The sequence below is a fragment of the Coregonus lavaretus genome (assembly GCF_964263955.1).
Source record: "Coregonus lavaretus genome assembly, chromosome: 21".
Taxonomy (NCBI): Eukaryota; Metazoa; Chordata; class Actinopteri; order Salmoniformes; family Salmonidae; genus Coregonus; species Coregonus lavaretus.
The window spans coordinates 15,770,232-15,791,573 of record NC_140008.1 but is presented as its reverse complement, the minus strand read 5'-3'; the positions used below and the strand labels follow the sequence as shown (position 1 = coordinate 15,791,573).

Genomic DNA, 21,342 nt, shown 5'->3' with positions numbered 1-21,342 from the left:
TCTTAAAGTTCCTCTTTGCTTATTTGAGCTGTTCTTGCTATAATATGGACTTGGTTTTTTACCCAATAGGGATATCTTCTGTAAACCACCCCTACCTTGTCACAACACAACTGATTGGCAGAAACGCATTAAGAAGGAAAGAAATTCCACAAATTAACTTTTAACAAGGCACACCTGTTAATTGAAATGCATTCCAGGTGACTACCTCATGAAGCTGGTTGAGAGAATGCAAAGGTGTCATCAAGGCAAAGGGTGGCTACTTTGAAGAATCTCAAATATAAAATATATTTTGGTTTGTTAAACACTTTGTTGCTTACTACATAATATAATATAATATGCCATTTAGCAGACACTTTTATCTAAAGCGACTTACAGTCATGCGCGCATAAAAACATTTTTGTGTGTGGGTGGTCCCGGGGATCGAACCCACTACCTTGGCGTTACAAGCGCCGTGCTCTACCAGCAGAGCTACAGAGGACCACATGATTCCATATGTGTTATTTCATAGTTTTGATGTCTTCACTATTATTCTAGAATGTAGAAAATAGTAAAAATAAAGAAAAACCCTTGAATGAGTAGGTGTGTCCAAACTTTTGACTGGTACTGTATATATAGTAATTCTCTGTTTTTGTCAAAGTAATGCTCACAACCGTCTTCTAACAGAGCCACCATGGACATCACAACGAAGACATGTCTCAGCTCTGATCCCAAAGAAAGAGGATGGTAAAAAACGAGTATGGGAACAATCTCAGCTGTTAGATGGTTTGTAATGAATTCCTTTTATCATGTATGTGATCCCTCAAATGCTTTTATATGTTTGTTTTCTATTATATCACAATGCTAGTATTTTCTCTCTCCCATTTTGTTTTGCAGTGCTTGAAGCCAGAATCCAGCAACTCCAATCTGACATCATTCTAGATGTCCAACATGCAAAGGTACAATTTGTCAAAGCTACCAAGTCAGGGAGAGGGGCTTCTTCAGGGAAGAGTCACAAAAAATGTTCTGGGGAGAGGACTGAGGTGCCCACGGTGGGACAGACTATTAGTAAGGGAGGGGGCAAAGATGCTTCAGCCTCCAAATCCCGCTGGATGGAGAAACTGAGTCAGGAGAAGAAGACTAAAACAAAGAAACTGAAGCAGAAGCTAGGCATAGAGAATAAACCTGTGAAAAGCAGAAAAGGCAAACTAATGCTACCAGGTACCTCACAAAAAAACATATTGACAAAAGCAGGAAAAAAGACTGCATCAACCTCTAAAAAGAGCAAGACTCTGAAAAACCAAGAGCCAACTGTGGCAGCTGCACCGGTTGCTGCTGCAACTGTGCTTATTAGAAAAGCCAAACGAAAGGGGAAAGCCTCAAAGGAGCCAGCTCCTGAGTTGTCTGAGGCTGAGGCCAGGGACCAGGAGCTGGCTGAGCTGGAGAGGAAGGCAGAGGCCAAGGCCCAGGAGATGGCTGAGGTGGAGAAGTTAGAGAGGAAGCTTAACCAGTGGGCTATGTCAGCCAGCCCGAAGCTCGTGCAGGATAACAGCGAGGACGGGGTGTACAGGGACGTCCAGACTAGTGTGCAGTGCTACCTGGAGGCCTGTGTGTTCTGTGGCGACATCGACCGAGCCCACCACCTCCTGCTCACTCACCACCGCATGATCAGCCGGCGCAACCTGCTCAACATAGGACTCTACAACATCATGATGAGGGTCTGGGCCAAAAAGGTAAGTGCTGCTCACTCTTGTATTAGAATTGTAGAATTCTAATACATTTTAGAGACTTGTGTAGAAATTCTGCATTACCTCCTTATTCTCCATGTGGACAACTACAGGGCTCTTTGAACCAGATTGGGCGTATGTTCATTCTGGTAGAAGAGGCAGGTCTGAAGCCTAACCTCAGCTCCTACTGTGCTGCATTGGAGTGTATGGGCCGAACCCCTAACTGTTCTCCAAAGGTCATCAACAGGTAGGCTAACCCACAGACACAGCCATTTACAGACCTTAACTCATTACTGTAACTCTAGGTTCATCTGGAACTTTTTGACATTAGGTAAATATGATAGTATTTGACTGTAAAACAAAACAATGCCCAGACCTTCAAGACTGCATTGGAAAGTGGGCTTAGAATGTGTAAGAGAATTGGTTGTTGTCTTGGATGATCATTACTAGATGGCCAGTGCATGTGTAGCCAGAGTTTCCCACTAGATGTCAGACTCTCCTATTAGCTTTGCGGTTCATGTTTCTCTTTATTCTAGCTTCCTCTGTGATCCAGTGTTAACGAGCGTGTCTAGACATACTGGGATTTCAACACTGTTTAAATATGAGATCATCAACATTTCTGGCCTTATTTTTTTCTACCGCTCTACCCTGGCTAGCACCTGGCCACTCAATACCCTCTAGTCTAGAGGAAGCTGCCATTATAGTTCCTGTAATACGTTGTTGACTGGGGCATTGTTGAGGGCTGAGCACGTGGGCCAGCTGTGTGTGGAGAGGTGTTATGGGTGCCAGCGAAGCGTCTTTCCTGGAAGTGAGGAGGCACTGGGCAGGACAAGTGTTGTAGTCCAGCCTCCCTGACCCCTCATTTCCTGCTCTCCTCCATCACTATCTATGGGCCTATTGTGGTCTCCACAGTAACCAAGTGGAGGAAAGTGTTTTCAAGTGGACTGGTTATTATCTGCACATCCTTCACCATGTTGTTTTATCAATGGTCAATTCAACCTTCTGGCATATCTTTCTATGCTCCTGCTATGTAGTGTTTTCAACTGTCTCGACTCTTGACCAACTGAACGGAAGCTTGGGAAGTTGTGAATACTGTAGCAGAGTAGTTGATGAGTGTCAGGATAGCAGCTACTGTCTCATCCAGGTGACTCATTCAATCTAGCCTTTTCTCCTCAAGGACAGCAGAATGGATGGTGGTCAGTACGTAAGGCATTCTGAATGAGAAGTCTCCAATGATGAGTGATATTGAGTTTAGGCCAGTAGCAGTGTCAGTGACTGCATGCTTCCTCCAGACAGATTTATTGCATAAAATTTAGAATGGAGGCACACATTACCTCAATTACCTCGACTAACTGGTGCCCCCGCACATTGACTCGGTACCGGTACCCCCTGTATATAACCTCGCTACTGTTATTTTACTGCTGCTCTTTAATTATTTGTTACTTTTATTTCTTATGTTTTTTTTATCTAATGTTATTTTTTTTACATTTGATTTGATTCAATTTTTGGATGTGTGTATATTGATGTGTATTGATGTGAATACACGGCTCATCTGTGAAAGAGACCCTAGTCTCAGTATGACTCCCTGTCAAAATATATTATGTATTTATTTTTGTTATTATACTTTTTTTATTATGAAGCATCGCCATATGTAACTTCTAGCTCTCCCAGGACTTGGTCTATCTTAATGAATGTCCCTATCTGATGTTGGCCAATCTGCTGACTGACTATACAGAGACGGGGCCAAATGGATTTCAGTCAGCCCAAATGGATTGTGATTGATACTGTATGTGTTTGGCTGTTAACAGCCTGCTGTCAGTAATTTGATGATGCTTATTGGACAAGGAAATAACACAGACTATTTGGAGGCTTGGTGAAACTCAATTTGTCAATGTCAATGTGCTGACTAGGACGTTAGGCTAATTCATTCAAAAGGACATTTAAGAAATGTATCTGCAAAAACTGGCTGGTAAAATTATTGGAATTCATAACACAAAGACTGTTCTATCAGATTTGGTTTCTAGCCTTGTTGTGTAGAACTGCAGTTTGTTTGAATACAGAGTCACTGCAGAGAATCCTGAGTTGACCCTTGGTCAGTCTGTGGTTGTGGTGAAAGTTATGTTTTCCTTTCAAGTGGTCTTTCAGACTATCATGATGCTGACCCTCTTGTCTCCAGCTATCCCTCCCTACTCTACTGTTCCCCCTGAGGATATCACCCTATGCAGCGTGGCCCAATGACAGAGCAGGTTGCAGAGCAGTAGGGGTGGATAGGGCCAGCTGGTTGGTCCATCGATCACTGTATGGTGATACCAATGACATTTGTTGTTTTGCGGTGGTGCTTTCTTGCTCACTCTTCAGCCCAGCCATTACATCTTTCTCTCACGCTGTTCTTCCTCCCCTTCCCCTGTCCGTCTCCAGTTCCCCCTCTCTCTTTCTGTCTCTGGCCGTACTGTATCTCCTGGCCTGATATGGTTGCCATTGTCCACAGTGGCACTGTGCCTGGCGACTAGCGTCCTTTTAAAGCAAATCTCATTCCTACACAACTAAAGTTTAGCTTCAGCTAGCTCAATTCAGCTTCCTCTCTCTCTCTCTATATATATATATATATACAGTGGGGAGAACAAGTATTTGATACACTGCCGATTTTGCAGGTTTTCCTACTTACAAAGCATGTAGAGGTCTGTAATTTTTATCATAGGTACACTTCAACTGTGAGAGACGGAATCTAAAACAAAAATCCAGAAAATCACATTTTATGATTTTTAAGTAATTCAATTGCATTTTATTGCATTGCAAAAATCCCAGAACCACACGGGGGGACCTAGTGAATGACCTGCAGAGAGCTGGGACCAAAGTAACAAAGCCTACCATCAGTAACACACTACGCCACCAGGGAGTGCCAGACGTGTCCCCCTGCTTAAGCCAGTACATGTCCAGGCCCGTCTGAAGTTTGCTAGAGTGCATTTGGATGATCCAGAAGAGGATTGGGAGAATGTCATATGGTCAGATGAAACCAAAATATAACTTTTTGGTAAAAACTCAACTTGTCGTGTTTGGAGGACAAAGAATGCTGAGTTGCATCCAAAGAACACCATACCTACTGTGAAGCATGGGGGTGGAAACATCATGCTTTGTGGCTGTTTTTCTGCAAAGGGACCAGGACGACTGATCCGTGTAAAGGAAAGAATGAATGGGGCCATGTATCGTGAGATTTTGAGTGAAAACCTCCTTCCATCAGCAAGGGCATTGCAGATGAAACGTGGCTGGGTTTTTCAGCATGACAATGATCCCAAACACACCGCCCGGGCAACGAAGGAGTGGCTTCGTAAGAAGCATTTCAAGGTCCTGGAGTGGCCTAGCCAGTCTCCAGATCTCAACCCCATAGAAAATCTTTGGAGGGAGTTGAAAGTCCGTGTTGCCCAGCGACAGCCCCAAAACATCACTGCTCTAGAGGAGATCTGCATGGAGGAATGGGCCAAAATAGCAGCAACAGTGTGTGAAAACCTTGTGAAGACTTACAGAAAACGTTTGACCTGTGTCATTGCCAACAAAGGGTATATAACAAAATATTGAGAAACTTTTGTTATTGACCAAATACTTATTTTCCACCATAATTTGCAAATAAATTCATTAAAAATCCTACAATGTGATTTTCTGGAAATAAAATTCTAATTTTGTCTGTCATAGTTGACGTGTACCTATGATGGAAATTACAGGCCTCTCTCATCTTTTTAAGTGGGAGAACTTGCACAATTGGTGGCTGACTAAATACTTTTTCCCCCACTGTATATATATCTCCATCATCATCATCGTTTTCTTGGTGTACACTTGTCAGCTCCCTGTGCTGATCTACACTGCGTGGGCTGATAGCAGTGTTATCCCCGCCTCTCTCTCCAGTCTCTTTGTTCCTCCAGACAACACTGAGAGAACAAGGCTGAGAAAATGACATATTAAACAGTACAGGGAGAAGACTTTAAAAGCCAATTCAATCTGTCGCTCCTGACCAGAAGTATTTTAACGATACCCAAAACATGCAAAGAAATCAGGGTGACACAAAAATGTTTGGTTCTGTTTGGTTCTGTGAATGCCTGGAGAATTTAACTGGAGTGGTGGCTGTGTGGATGGACGCTGCTAATTGTGTTAGTCTGATGAGGGGCTGATGGGTGTTTTTTTAATTATTTTTTTATAGTCATTTAGCAGACGCTCTTATCCAGAGCGACTTACATGAGCAATTAGGGTTAAGTGCCTTGCTCAAGGGCACATTTAAGCAGGATTTCCAGCACAAGGTAATTAAGGTCTTGTTATTTAATTACTGTCTTGCAGAAAGGTGTGGAGGGCAAAGGAATATTCTCTCATTGATGACAAATCTTCCCCCCTCCAATACCCCATCCGTTTGTCTGTCACAGTGTCGCAGTGTTCTCTCTTACTCCACTAGAGGGCAGTGCTAACACATAAGCCCACCATGGCCCTCTGTCTCTGGGTTACATCGAGGTGTTACACATCACATGCCACAACCTAACTTTTCCTACCTATTGACAGATGGCAGATATGTTAAGCATCCATACAGTGCTCTGAAACAGTCACATATAGGATACGTTTACCCAAGAGTAGAATAGGGTAGACACCTCATCCCATGAGTAGAGGAAAATAGAATCATTCTTGAATCTATAGTAACTCGACTAGAATGAAATAGAATAGAACATTATTTCCATTATTGGAGACAGCAATGTGTCTCTTTGGCCCCCTCCCTGCCATGCTGTCTGACACATAACATGCTTCTTCTCAGACATTCAGGTTGACTTAGCTTAGTAGTACACTTCAACTTTGTCTCTTGTTTTGTTCACAAAGGCTCCATCGGTTATCCAACGGTCCGCTTTGAATTAGCCTCCCTCCCTTTTCAGCTTCAGTTGTTGCTCCATACACTACATTCTGTATTCCACTGGCTGTGTGCACATTGCTATCTCCTGAATTGAACAGTCCATTCATGGCAGGTGTGGAGTCTCTGGATGACATCATTTGAATAAGCATGACATCGACGTTCTCCATGACCATCTGTCTGTGGACTGCCTAATATTTCCAATACTTCTGGGGCAAATATTATGTTTGTTATGCTGACATTGTCATTCAGCGTAATAAAGCCATGCATAATGATATCGGAGGTGTTTTAAATATAATGAAGTCACCATGGGGCCTCAGTAAACTAGATCAGATATTAGGGCCCATTCACCTTATGAAGACCAAGGTCAAAAAGTTTACTTCTATGTTTTTTTATGCGGATGAAAGTGCATTCCTAACTTTTTACTTCAAGCAATTAAGATAATATTACCTAAAGATTATCAACACTTGTAATCCATCCATTGCCTTTATCCATCCCCAAGGCTCTTGTGTCATCTGTAAGTAATGGATATTTGAAAGAAATAGGCCTATGGCAAAATGCAACTCTGTAGGAAATACTGAGGTTTGCTATCTTGTCTCTGACATTGTGGTTCCTGTCTTTGTCCTCAGGGTTCTGCGTCAGATGAAAGAGGATGGCCTGCGTGTGGAAGAGCTGTTCAGTCTCTGTGTGTTCAGGCAGGATGAGAGGGACATGGTGCTTAGGGCCATCAACACCGTGGAACCAGACTTTCAACCCAGCATCAACACTGTCCTGCACACCTGCTCCTCACCGCTGGTCAAAGACTTCTACACAGAGGTAGGACACATGTCAACATATGAGTAGAGTAGACGCCTCAACCCATCTGCAGAGGATGCAGCATTCAGAGACTTGGCATCTATTGCTTGACCAGACCTGTCCTTTAAAATTTTTTTTTGCTTGTGAAGCATTTTGAGATTTCTATTATGAAAGCACTATATAAATGTAATAAATTATTATTATGTATTATTATGAGTAGAGTAAAATATAATAGTTATTGAATCTATAGTGACTGGACTAGAATGAAATAGAATAGAACACCATTTCCATTGGTGGAGACAGAAATGTTTCTCTGTCCCCCTCGCTGTCATGCGGCCATGCTGTCTGACACATAACGGGCTTTTTCTCAGTCCATGGGTGTATTAATCAAATCAAATCAAGTTGTGTTGGTCACATACACATTTTTTAATTATGTCGTGCAGCAGAAACCATTTACCGTTTATGAACCAAACGGAAGCAAACAGAGCAAATTGAATGAAACCTGAATTTGACCAAATTCGTTGCAAAACGGTTTCCGTTTGGAGTAAACGGTTTGCAACAGACAAAACATTTTGCAACAGAATCAGTGTAAGGGAGAGTTGTTTTTAACTCAGTGCCAAGTTTTCACAACACCATCTCATGAGAAGTCTCAAAACTGACTGTCAGCACAAGCGCATTAGAAGAATATACACTGCTCAAAAAAATTAAGGGAACACTAAAATAACACATCCTAGATCTGAATGAATTAAATAATTGTATTAAATACTTTTTTCTTTACATAGTTGAATGTGCTGACAACAAAATCACACAAAAATGATCAATGGAAATCAAATTTATCAACCCATGGAGGTCTGGATTTGGAGTCAACCTCAAAATTTAAGTGGAAAACCACACTACAGGCTGATCCAACTTTGATGTAATGTCTTTAAAACAAGTCAAAATGAGGCTCAGTAGTGTGTGTGACCTCCACGTGCCTGTATGACCTCCCTACAACGCCTGGGCATGCTCCTGATGAGGTGGCGGATGGTCTCCTGAGGGATCTCCTCCCAGACCTGGACTAAAGCATCCGCCAACTCCTGGACAGTCTGTGGTGCAACCTGCCGTTGGTGGATGGAGCGAGACATGATGTCCCAGATGTGCTCAATTGGATTCAGGTCTGGGGAACGGGCGGGCCAGTCCATAGCATCAATGCCTTCCTCTTGCAGGAACTGCTGACACACTCCAGCCACATGAGGTCTAGCATTGTCTTGCATTAGGAGGAACCCAGGGCCAACCGCACCAGCATATGGTCTCACAATGGTCTGAGGATCTCATCTCGGTACCTAATGGCAGTCAGGCTACCTCTGGCGAGCACATGGTGGGCTGTGCGGCCCCCCCAAAGAAATGCCACCCCACACCATGACTGACGCACCGCCAAACCGGTCATGCTGGAGGATGTTGCAGGCAGCAGAACGTTCTCCACGGCGTCTCCAGAGTCTGTCACGTCTGTCACATGTGCTCAGTGTGAACCTGCTTTCATCTGTGAAGAGCACAGGGCGCCAGTGGCGAATTTGCCAATCTTGGTGTTCTCTGGCAAATGCCAAACGTCCTGCACGGTGTTGGGCTGTAAGCACAACCCCCACCTGTGGACGTCGGGCCCTCATACCACCCTCATGGAGTCTGTTTCTGACCGTTTGAGCAGACACATGCACATTTGTGGCCTGCTGGAGGTCATTTTGCAGGGCTCTGGCAGTGCTCCTCCTGCTCCTCCTTGCACAAAGGCGGAGGTAGCAGTCCTGCTGCTGGGTTGTTGCCCTCCTACGGCCTCCTCCACGTCTCCTGATGTACTGGCCTGTCTCCTGGTAGCGCCTCCATGCTCTGGACACTACGCTGACAGACACAGCAAACCTTCTTGCCACAGCTCGCATTGATGTGCCATCCTGGATGAGCTGCACTACCTGAGCCACTTGTGTGGGTTGTAGACTCCGTCTCATGCTACCACTAGAGTGAAAGCACCGCCAGCATTCAAAAGTGACCAAAACATCAGCCAGGAAGCATAGGAACTGAGAAGTGGTCTGTGGTCACCACATGCAAAACCAGTCCTTTATTGGGGGTGTCTTGCTAATTGCCTATAATTTCCACCTGTTGTCTATTCCATTTGCACAACAGCATGTGAAATGTATTGTCAATCAGTGTTGCTTCCTAAGTGGACAGTTTGATTTCACAGAAGTGTGATTACCTTGGAGCTACATTGTGTTGTTTAAGTGTTCCCTTTATTTTTTTGAGCAGTGTATATACACTAGATACTATTTGGAAATTTGATGAAGTTGTAAGAAATGCAGTTTGATCTAGTGTTTGGAGATTGTCATTGATTGGAGATACTGTGTTCTCCTGTGAGGGGGATATTTCATTTATATTATTATGCGCACACTCAGTAATGTTGGTGCCCTCTCCTGCCCTGAGCTACGGTTTAGCTGACAGTTCTGCCTTTGCCAGGGGCCCTAGCTAGAAGACAGAGATAGTGAGGAGAGGAGGAGAAGGAAAGGGAGGAGGTAGTTGTCCCATTCTGGTCCACGCTGATAGCCGGGCATCGCATGGCACTGCTCCCTGTCTGGACAATCTCTGCCCTGGGCAGCAACAACAATATGACACAATTCAAAACATGCAAAGAACAATGCACATGAACAAATACTTATTATTCAGTTCTGTCTCATGGCCCAGCATGAACTGCCATAGACACACTGAAACAGATAAGAGCGTGTGATAAATGACTAAAATGTAAATGTATGCGTCCTAATACATCAGTGTATATACTGTAGTTCCTCAGCAGCAAAGCTTGCTCTTAAAAAAAGACTTAAGAGCCCATCTACTCAACAGAGAAGGTAGTATTGTGCCATGCTTTAGTGCAATACAGCCGATGACCAAGTGATTTATCTCCTGCGTAACCTTTAGCTTTGTTTTTGCTGCTGTCCAATAGTGTCTAAGCAGCCTCTCCTTTGAGGACAGATTTACTGTGTCTCTTCCTGTGTCTCCCGGGTTAATAAAGAGACACCGTACATCAACCCCTCTATGATGTGTTAACTGATAATACCCAGATGGCCTCTTTCAATAATAAATGACAACATGTAAAAGCACACAGGCCCTCTCAGTATGTTGGCCTACTCAGTACCATTCTAGCTGGACCACTAAGCCAGCTGTGTATTTATATAATGAGATATATGCGCTGCCACTTTCTATGAGCGTTTTAATTGGGTGCCAGCCAGACCTTTGGTGCGGGTTAAGCTTAAAGCAACAGCATGTAAAGATGCAGTATAAGCATATTTCTTTTTTAATTGGCCACGGGAGGGTGATGGGATGGAAGTTAATCTGCATAGCTACTGGCTGTTAATTGAGGCTGTGTGGGTTTGGTCAGCGTTAGTTTGTGCCCTCCTTTTTTCTCTCTGTCAGGTGACTGCAGGCACAGGGGGAATGGTGGCGTGGGCCTGCCTTAGTCCATTTAGTGCCTTCACTCCAAGCACCACACACACACACACACACACACACACACACACACACACACACACACACACACACACACACACACACACAGAGAGCACTACACTGACCTTAAATGTGTTACCACCCAATTATAGATATAGAAAATGAATATCCATACTCCTTTGTAAATGCATATCATTTGATTTTCAGTTTGATCTCGGAAATTAAATGCCAATGGGTCAAGGTACCAGCCCACAGTAATTGATGGAGCACACAGGACGCGACTACACCTTATTACACTGAGTATAATGAGCCATCTGTTTGCTTTATAGTCTTGTGGAGCTGAGTGTCTAGTGATTAAGACTGGGTAATGCTCTGTGTGTTGCAGCAGACTGAGTGTCTAGTGATTAAGACTGGGTAATGCTCTGTGTGTTGACAGCAGACTGTGAGTGTCTAGTGATTAAGACTGGGTAATGCTCTGTGTGTTGCAGCAGACTGAGTGTCTAGTGATTAAGACTGGGTAATGCTCTGTGTGTTGGCAGCAGACTGAGTGTCTAGTGATTTAAGACTGGGTAATGATCTGTGTGTTGGCAGCAGACTGAGCGTCTAGTGATTAAGACTGGGTAATGCTCTGTGTGTTGACAGCAGACTGTGAGTGTCTAGTGATTAAGACTGGGTAATGCTCTGTGTGTTGCAGCAGACTGAGTGTCTAGTGATTAAGACTGGGTAATGCTCTGTGTGTTGGCAGCAGACTGAGCGTCTAGTGAAGGGTTCCCCAACTGGCCAAATTTGGACCGCGGGGGATTTGATTTGGCCCCCCAAGATTTATAAGCAATTGTTTGGGGTGTAAATACACCAGAAAATCAGCTCCAAGTGATTTTAATTATGGAAATCTGTTCCAAAGTATTCCCACGCATAATAGAGAGGTGTACACTCAGTGGCCAGTTTATCTAGTACTGGGTCGGACCCCCCTTTGCATGGAAACGTTCCTCAATTGGTATCAAGGGACCTAACGTGTGCCAGGAAAACATTCCCCACACCAGGCAGGATGAGTCCATGGACTCATGCTGCTTACGCCAAATCCTGACTCTGCCATCAGCATGACGCAACAGGAATTGGGTTTCGTCAGACCAGGTGTTGGTGATGGCGTGTCCACTGGAGCAGCTTCTTCTTGTTTTTTTTACATTTACATTTTTGTCATTTAGCAGACGCTCTTATCCAGAGCAACTTACAGTAGTGAGTCCCCCATGGGAATCGAACCCACAACCCTGGCGTTGCAAGTGCCATGTTCTACCAACTGACCCACAGGACTGACTTACCGACTTAGCAGATAGGAGTGGAACACGGTGTGGTTATCTGCTGCAATAGCCCATCCGTGACAAGGACCAACGAGTTTTGCATTCCGAGATGCCTTTCTGCACACCACTGTTGCACTGCGCCGTTATTTGCCTGTTTGTGGCCCGCCTGTTAGCTTGCACGATTCTTGCCATTCTCCTTCGACCTCTTATCGACGAGCTGTTTTCGCCCACAGGACTGCCGCTTACTGGATGTTTTTTGTTGGTTGCACCATTCTCTGTAAACCCTAGACACTGTTGTGCGTGAAAAGCCCAGGAAGCCGGCCGTTTCTAAGATACTGGAACCGGCGCGCCTGGTACCGACGATCATACCACGCTCAAAGTCGCTTAGGTCACTCGTTTTGCCCATTCTAACGTTGTCAAACAGTAACTGAATGCCTCGATGCCTGTCTGCCTGCTTTATATAGCAAGCCATGGGCACGTGACTCACTGTCTGTAGGAGCAAACCATTTTCGTGAACGGGGGAGGTGTACCTAATAAACTGGCAACCGAGAGTATGTGATCATATACATATGTAAGCAAGGTTTGAGATTATTATGTTTTAGTCAAATATTATGTATGTTTGGGCTTCTTGAAGTCAATTTGCAGTCTACAAATTATTTGTAATTATGTTCCGGCCCCATCTGCTCAATAAAAATCTGCGTTGATGTTCCCTGGTCTAGTAATTAAGTGTCACCACTTCCTCCGAAGCTGCCTCCCCTCCTTGTTCGGGCAGGCTTCGGCGTTCGTCGTCACCGGCTTACTAGCTACTGCCGCTTCATATATCATCATTCCATTTGTCTTGTCTTGTCAATTACACACCTGGTTCATATCCCCTCATTAGTACGTGTTTAAGTGTTCCCTCTGCCCCCCTTGTCCTTGTGGGTGGTTGTTCATTGTGAGGATTAGTAGCTCGGTTGAGCTCAGTATTTTGTATTGCCGGGGAATTTTCCCTGTGTGCATGTTTGTTCCAGTGCGCCTGTTTTGCGCACTGGACTGGTTACGCTGGATTACGGAATAAACTCTGTATACTGTGATTTACCCTCCTGCGCCTGACTCCTTCAAATCACGCATCACATTAAGGCTGGGTAATGCTCTGTGTGTTGGCAGCCGACTGAGATCTGTCTGCTTCTCCCTACCTCAGCTAAGGACTCTGACCTGACAGAACCCTCCCCATCACCACACACTCATATTATTTAGAACACACACACCCTCTCTTTGGCCAGGACTGTACACACACACACAGCCTGGACACACGCTCGAATGTGCACGCACACACACGCATTCCAAAATAGCTATGTGAGTGTTCTCTAAATGTATCTAATATTGACTCTAATAATAGACATTAGGTTTAATGTATGCTCCCTTCCATTGTCTCTCTCCTGTGATGTAGTATGCAAGGTAATAGTCTCTCCCTGGAAAACCCAGTCTGTATATGGCCTCTCTGAATCCTCTGACCTGTGTGTGTTTCAGAGGGCGGATGCTAAATACCCCAAGCTGGCCTTCAACCTGGAGGAGCTGCGGGAGAGGTTCAGCCGTCAGCTGAGCATGGAGCAGGCCAGCACCATCACCATTCACTCTGTGGAGGCCATGAAGCCTGTTACCCCACACATGGCCAAGATGGTAAACAAACTGCCCCACCCACCTACACGTACAGTGGGGAAAAAAAGTATTTAGTCAGCCACCAATTGTGCAAGTTCTCCCACTTAAAAAGATGAGAGAGGCCTGTAATTTTCATCATAGGTACACGTCAACTATGATTTTTAATGAATTTATTTGCAAATTATAGTGGAAAATAAGTATTTGGTCACCTACAAACAAGGAAGATTTCTGGCTCTCACAGACCTGTAACTTCTTCTTTAAGAGGCTCCTCTGTCCTCCACTCGTTACCTGTATTAATGGCACCTGTTTGAACTTGTTATCAGTATAAAAGACACCTGTCCACAACCTCAAACAGTCACACTCCAAACTCCACTATGGCCAAGACCAAAGAGCTGTCAAAGGACACCAGAAACAAAATTGTAGACCTGCACCAGGCTGGGAAGACTGAATCTGCAATAGGTAAGCAGCTTGGTTTGAAGAAATCAACTGTGGGAGCAATTATTAGGAAATGGAAGACATACAAGACCACTGATAATCTCCCTCGATCTGGGGCTCCACGCAAGATCTCACCCCGTGGGGTCAAAATGATCACTTCAGCTAGCTCAATTCAGCTTCCTCTCTCTCTCTCTCTCTCTATATATATATATACAGTGGGGAGAACAAGTATTTGATACACTGCCGATTTTGCAGGTTTTCCTACTTACAAAGCATGTAGAGGTCTGTAATTTTTATCATAGGTACACTTCAACTGTGAGAGACGGAATCTAAAACAAAAATCCAGAAAATCACATTTTATGATTTTTAAGTAATTAAATTGCATTTTATTGCATTGCAAAAATCCCAGAACCACACGGGGGGACCTAGTGAATGACCTGCAGAGAGCTGGGACCAAAGTAACAAAGCCTACCATCAGTAACACACTACGCCGCCAGGGACTCAAATCCTGCAGTGCCAGACGTGACCCCCTGCTTAAGCCAGTACATTTACATTTACATTTTAGTTATTTAGCAGACGCTCTTTTCCAGAGCGACTTACAGGAGCAATTAGGGTTAAGTGCCTTGCTCAAGGGCACATCGACAGTTTTTTCACCTAGTCGGCTCGGGGATTAGAACCAGCGACCTTTCGGTTACTGGCACTACGCTCTTAACCACTAAGCTACCTGCCGCCCAGTACATGTCCAGGCCCGTCTGAAGTTTGCTAGAGTGCATTTGGATGATCCAGAAGAGGATTGGGAGAATGTCATATGGTCAGATGAAACCAAAATAGAACTTTTTGGTAAAAACTCAACTGGATTGGAGGACAAAGAATGCTGAGTTGCATCCAAAGAACACCATACCTACTGTGAAGCATGGGGGTGGAAACATCATGCTTTGGGGCTGTTATTCTGCAAAGGGTCCAGGACGACTGATCCGTGTAAAGGAAAGAATGAATGGGGCCATGTATCGTGAGATTTTGAGTGAAAACCTCCTTCCATCAGCAAGGGCATTGAAGATGAAACGTGGCTGGGTCTTTCAGCATGACAATGATCCCAAACACACCGCCCGGGCAACGAAGGAGTGGCTTCGTAAGAAGCATTTCAAGGTCCTGGAGTGGCCTAGCCAGTCTCCAGATCTCAACCCCATAGAAAATCTTTGGAGGGAGTTGAAAGTCTGTGTTGCCCAGCGACAGCCCCAAAACATCACTGCTCTAGAGGAGATCTGCATGGAGGAATGGGCCAAAATACCAGCAACAGTGTGTGAAAACCTTGTGAAGACTTACAGAAAACGTTTGACCTGTGTCATTGCCAACAAAGGGTATATAACAAAGTATTGAGAAACGTTTGTTATTGACCAAATACTTATTTTCCACCATCATTTGCAAATAAATTCCTTAAAAATCCTACAATGTGATTTTCTGGAGAAAAAAAATCTCATTTTGTCTGTCATAGTTGACTTGTACCTATGATGAAAATTACAGGCCTCTCTCATCTTTTTAAGTGGGAGAACTTGCACAATTGGTGGCTGACTAAATACTTTTTTTCCCCACTGTATAGTCTGGCCAAACACTGAAATATATTGCTGTAGTTATACAGTATGGAATAGTGACACACTGAAATATACTATGCTTTATTTTGTATTTAATGATCCTGAAATGAACAATTATTGGATTTGTATAGGATCTCAAATCGCTTTACATTGAAGGGGTGGAATTGTATTTAATCCATTGCCAATGAGAAAATCATATATTTTCATTATGTTGATTTTTTAAATGTTCAGTCAGTGTCAGCAGTGAGAAAAGTTTTTCTCCAGACAGCAGTCAAAACTTTAAACCTTATGCGTTGAGGCCTCTCCCCTTATCTCAGTGATCTGGGGCCAGGCATTTACAGTTTAAACTCTCTCTGCATCTCCAGACAGTGTTTCAGACTGGGACGAGGGTCCCTGGTGGTTCTGCAACATTTACAGCAGAATGATAATGTATTTTAATGGGGCTGTCCTGAGGAGAGGGTGGTCATCTAGAGGCCAGGCCAGCCTATCTGCTCTGTGTCATCTGGGCTCTCTCCTCCTGGCATGGACAGGCAATATGACAGTCCCCTGGATGGAGGGGTGACCCAGTTTCACAACATGGCTGGAGACCGCTTCTGTTTGCTCACCATATCTGAATCTGAACACATGCTGAATACCACAGATGATTATTGGCTAGCTAGTGGAGTCCAAATGAAAGATCTAATGTGTTTGTTGTTTAACCTTATGTCAACTTTGAACTCATGTCCAAAGTGGATATAAGGCAGAACTTGCTTATGGAACATAGTTCGTCATGTTTTCATCCACCAGAACCACACAGTACCATGCAGTATTACCTTGCTGATGGTGGTGTATGTGACTCTTTCAGAGGGATCTGCTGGCGGAGAAGCGGATAGTGTGGCACAAAGCCCTGGTTGGGGCCCTGAGGGAGAGCAAGATGATCCTGGCCAGCAGCACCCCGAAGGCCGTCAGACTCAGCCTCTACCCCTACCTCTGTCTGCTGGACCAAAAGGACTATGTGGACATCATGATCCAGGTATAAAGCTACATTATTATTATTTTTATTATTATTATATAACCCATAATCCTCCTTAATCCTCTCAACTATCTCTGACCTTGGGTCAAATACACTGAGTGTACAAAACATGACATAGACTGACTAGGTGAAAGCTATGATCCCTTATTGATGTCACTTGTTAAATCCACTTCAATCAGTGTAGATGAAGGGGAGTGTCACAATTGTTGAGAGACGGGTCATACCAAGGTGCAGCGTGAAAAGCATACATGTTTATTAACTAAATAAACATACAACAAAACAAGAAACGACGTAACGTGAAGTCCTCCGGCTATACACATACCAGCCTAACAGGAACAACATCCCACAATACACAGTAGGCAATGGGCTACTTAAGTATGAACCCCAATCAGAGACAATGAGCGACAGCTGCCTCTGATTGGGAATCATACCCGGCCAGACATAGAAATAGACTAACTATAACCTAAACATAGAATATATAACATAGATTTCCACACCCTGACTAAACAAACAAGAGTTCTATAGGTCAGGGCGTGACAGGGAGGGGACAGGTTAAAGAAGGATTTTTAAGCCTTGAGACAATTGAGACATGGATTGTGTATGTGTGCCATTCAGAGGGTGAATGGGCAAGACAAAATATTTAAGTGCCTTTGAACGGGGTATGGTAGTAGGTGCCAGGTGCACCGTTTTGTGTCAAGAACTGCAACGCTGCTGGACTTTTCACACTCAACAGTTTCCCTGTGTGTATCAAGAATGGTCCACCACCCAAAGGACATCCAGCCAACTTGACACAACTGTGGGAAGCATTGGAGTTAACATGGGCCAGCCTCCCTGTGGAACGCTTTCGACACCTTGTGTAGAGTCCATGCCCTGATGAATTGAGGCTGTTCTGATGGCAAACGGGGGTGCAACTCAATATTTGGAAGGTGTTCCTAATGTTTTGTACACTCAATGCATATACTGTATCTCTGTTGGTTCAATTCTTACTTTTCTGAGTGGTATCAAATTGTCTGAGCTGGTTGACAAATTATATGAACGTTCTAACGTTTCATTTGGCGTTCCGCAAGGTTCTGTGTTTGGACCCTTCAGGTAAAGCCCACTGCATCCCAGCAGTATGTTGGACCTTGACTCCTTTAGACCGCTGATGTATCTAGAGTTCAGAGTTCAGGTTTATTTAGCATCTTTGTAGTTTGACATAAAATGTAATTCTATAAAATACAGATGATCCTAATAATGTTGATATTTGTCTTTGTCAGAGTCTGTCTAACTTGCCACCCAGTGGGGAGTCTCTCCACATCCTGGCCAAGGAGCTGGGCAACAGGGTCCACAACAAGTTCTGCATCCGCATGAAGAGCCACAACCAGATGGTGGAAAAGCTCAGCCATATCTACAATGAATATGCTGAGCTGCTAGCCAAAGACTCTCAGGTATGACACTCCATAGACATAGGATGAATAGAACAGGCGTCCCCATTCAAGTCAATGATGGCATAATGGGTGGACTGGTGGCCATTGCAAGAGTACCCATAGGAGCAAAGCAGGAAGTAAAAGCAGGAAGTGTACCCATCAATATGTGCTGTGATTTGTTGATTAAACTCAACTGACATTACAAACAATACATTCCATTGCATGAGCCACATCAGTTAACATAATTTGAATTAACATTCTACATTACCATGGAAACGTTGCATCAAAGGCAGGCAGCCATTGCGAGTTTACTAGTCAAATTGTCAGGGTTAGAGATTCCAAGCCTGTTCTATTCTATTTCTATGTGACACTCTTCCACCAACATCTGGTCTTTATCTGGTTTTTGTCTGCATGCAATTAGAAGATGTATTAAATAATTGACCTACTGTTTGACTTAAAGAAAACTTCCTTACTGTGCGGTGCAGGAGTTTGACGTATTGCCTAGGGAGCGATGGTGGAAGCTGGAGGCGGAGCATAGCTCTGGCCCCTCTCTGCTGGGGGACAAGACCCAATGGCCCCACACGGTGGTGGTGGAGCTGGGCACCTACCTGGTGGACCTCATGGTCAAGCACATGAAGGTGAACAGCGACATCCTCAATCCTGCCTATGACAGGAAGTTCATCCCCGTCCTCTACCACATGTACACCTTCCGCAGTAACAAACAGGTAAATCATATACTACATTTGAAGTGATTTATGCAAGTTATTTTCTCCCAATTCTTTCACCAGATTTCCCAGGTTTAGGGTCATTTTCGTGTCATGGCTTATTCTTCATATCGACATTTATGAGCGAAATCAGTCAGTAGTGCAGCAGTCAGAAGGAGCCATAACATAACATGCCGTCTGTCATAGCTGCTACGTCTGTCTTAAGCTCTCCTCTCACAGCCAGCTCCCTCATATTATTCTGTCTGCCTGCACGGTCCGGGCTCATAAGCATATGAATAATAAAACCGCTTTCCCTGCAAGAGTGGACAGCGGTGCAGTTGAGTAAAAGCCAATTCATGCTTCATCCGAAAATGTGGTCGGAGGCTATGTATGGAGGGTGTGACGCAATTGCTCCGTACCACATCGCCGTGCGCCTCCCAAATTGTTTTATAATGCGGAGGGCTCCGTATTGCTCCGCATTGACTTGATTGGTTGATGGTAGGTGGGGGCGGGAGGTCCTGTATACACACAAAATCTTTCTTCACAACAGCTCTGCTCAACAGCTCTGCGCTGCTCCGCGAAGCACAAGAAGGATGATTGCCCTGACTCCTGCAAAAACTAACTAATCATTTTTTTACTGTACCCTTAATTGGCTGGCTGATTGACTGCACTGGGATAGCTGACAAGGAAATGAAGACGCTTTCTATTTTGTCCTCTGAGCCTCGTTCCTGGTGGAAAAGAAGCGCCTGCCGGCATCTCAATCCGGTGGATTCGGTGTGCTTTGACAGTGGAGTCCGCTGTGGGGTTCAAAGCTGGTCTCTGGCCACTCCTCCCTCTGCTGTGTTGGCTCAGGGGGGTAGAGGGTAGGCCAGCAGGGGTGCAGCCTAATGATTTTACAGCATGCAGAGTTGTTAGGCTGCACAATGCTTCTCTGGTATTTTTCATGGAATCTCTGCCTGGTTGATGGACTGGACTGAATCTGTTATGATATCTCTCTGGTTGATGGACTGAATCTGTTATGATATCTCTCTCTGGTTGATGGACTGGACTGAATCTGTTATGATATATCTCTGGTTGATGGACTGGACTGAATCTGTTATGATATCTCTCTCTCTGTCTATCTGTCTATCTCTCTCTCTCTCTCTCTGTTTCTGTGTGTGTGTGTGTGTGTGTGTGTGTGTGTGTGTGTGTGTGTGTATGTGTTAGACTGCACTGTTGGTTTATACTGTATGTTTTCTACAATGCTGTGTCTGTCTGTGAGTTTGGTTGGTGAAGCCTTTCAGGTAGTAGCTAATTAATCTCCGGCTGTCACACGTGATTAATACTGCTATGAACCAGATGCCTTAGCTGGTAGCCACAGTATTTACATCATCACAATTACACGTAGTCAGGCAATAAATCAGCCACACGCGCCCTCCACCAGAAGCCATGATTAATGTGGTGGTGTTGTCACAGCAAATAAGGCTGCCTGTTCTACTGAAGCTTAATTGAAACGTTCAGCTCTGTTTTTGAGCAGACCTTTGATTGGACTGGTACTGTACCTGTGTTTTCGTATTTCATATATTTAATTGGATCTCTCATGTTGTGATTGGCTGCAGGTCGGCTTCATCAAGCCGCACCCCATCCTGACGCAGATGCAGCAGGACGCCATGGAGACCACGCTGACCTTTGACTCCTACGTGATGCCCATGCTGTGCCCGCCCGTGCCCTGGACCTCGGCCAAGTTCGGCGCCTACCTCCTCACCCCCACCAAGATGATGCGCACGGTGGTTGGCGCCAACCAGCACGAGATCCTGCTAGAGAAGTGCCATGACGCGGACCTCCACGCCGTGCTGGACTCCCTCAACCAGCTGGGCAACGCGGCCTGGAGGATCAACCAGCCCCTGCTGGACATCATCATCTCCATCTTCAACGATAAGGGCAGTGAGAAGCTGGACGTCCCGCCGCCCAACTCCGAGGCCCCCAAGATCCCCCGCTACAACCAGCAGGACTCGGCCACCTATTCCTTGGCCGAGAAGGCCCACCTGAAGAGGGAGGTGGTCAAGGCCAAGAAGAAGTGCAGTGAGATGCACAGCCTCAGGATGGACGCCCTCTATAAACTCTCCATCGCCAACCACATGAGGGACGAGGTCTTCTGGTTCCCCCACAACATGGACTTCCGCGGGCGGACGTACCCGTGCCCGCCCTACTTCAACCACCTGGGCAGCGATGTGACCAGGGCCGTCCTGGTGTTTGCGGAGGGGAAGCCCCTGGGGCCTGGCGGTCTGGACTGGCTGAAGATCCACCTGGTCAACCTGACAGGTTTGAAGAAACGCAGCTCGCTGGCAGGCAGGCTGGAGTACGCCAACACCATCATGGACGACATCCTGGACTCTGCAGACAACCCCCTCAACGTCAGTCTGCTAACAATGTGTCCTGTTTGTTATCATA

The 21,342-nt window shown here is 45.0% G+C and overlaps 1 protein-coding gene across 1 annotated transcript in view; it reads left to right on the top strand.

Annotated features, from left to right (window-relative positions):
- LOC311148382 (DNA-directed RNA polymerase, mitochondrial-like) overlaps positions 1-21,342 on the top strand; it is a 53,179-nt gene that overhangs the window by 3,419 nt on the left and 28,418 nt on the right. The window contains exons 2-10 of the mRNA XM_084185337.1: positions 664-762; positions 874-1,709; positions 1,817-1,950; positions 7,209-7,395; positions 13,638-13,787; positions 16,635-16,802; positions 18,059-18,229; positions 18,694-18,933; positions 20,511-21,305. Of these exons, the coding sequence (XP_084041463.1) occupies positions 664-762; positions 874-1,709; positions 1,817-1,950; positions 7,209-7,395; positions 13,638-13,787; positions 16,635-16,802; positions 18,059-18,229; positions 18,694-18,933; positions 20,511-21,305 (2,780 nt within the window). The remainder of the gene's footprint in view (positions 1-663; positions 763-873; positions 1,710-1,816; positions 1,951-7,208; positions 7,396-13,637; positions 13,788-16,634; positions 16,803-18,058; positions 18,230-18,693; positions 18,934-20,510; positions 21,306-21,342) is intronic.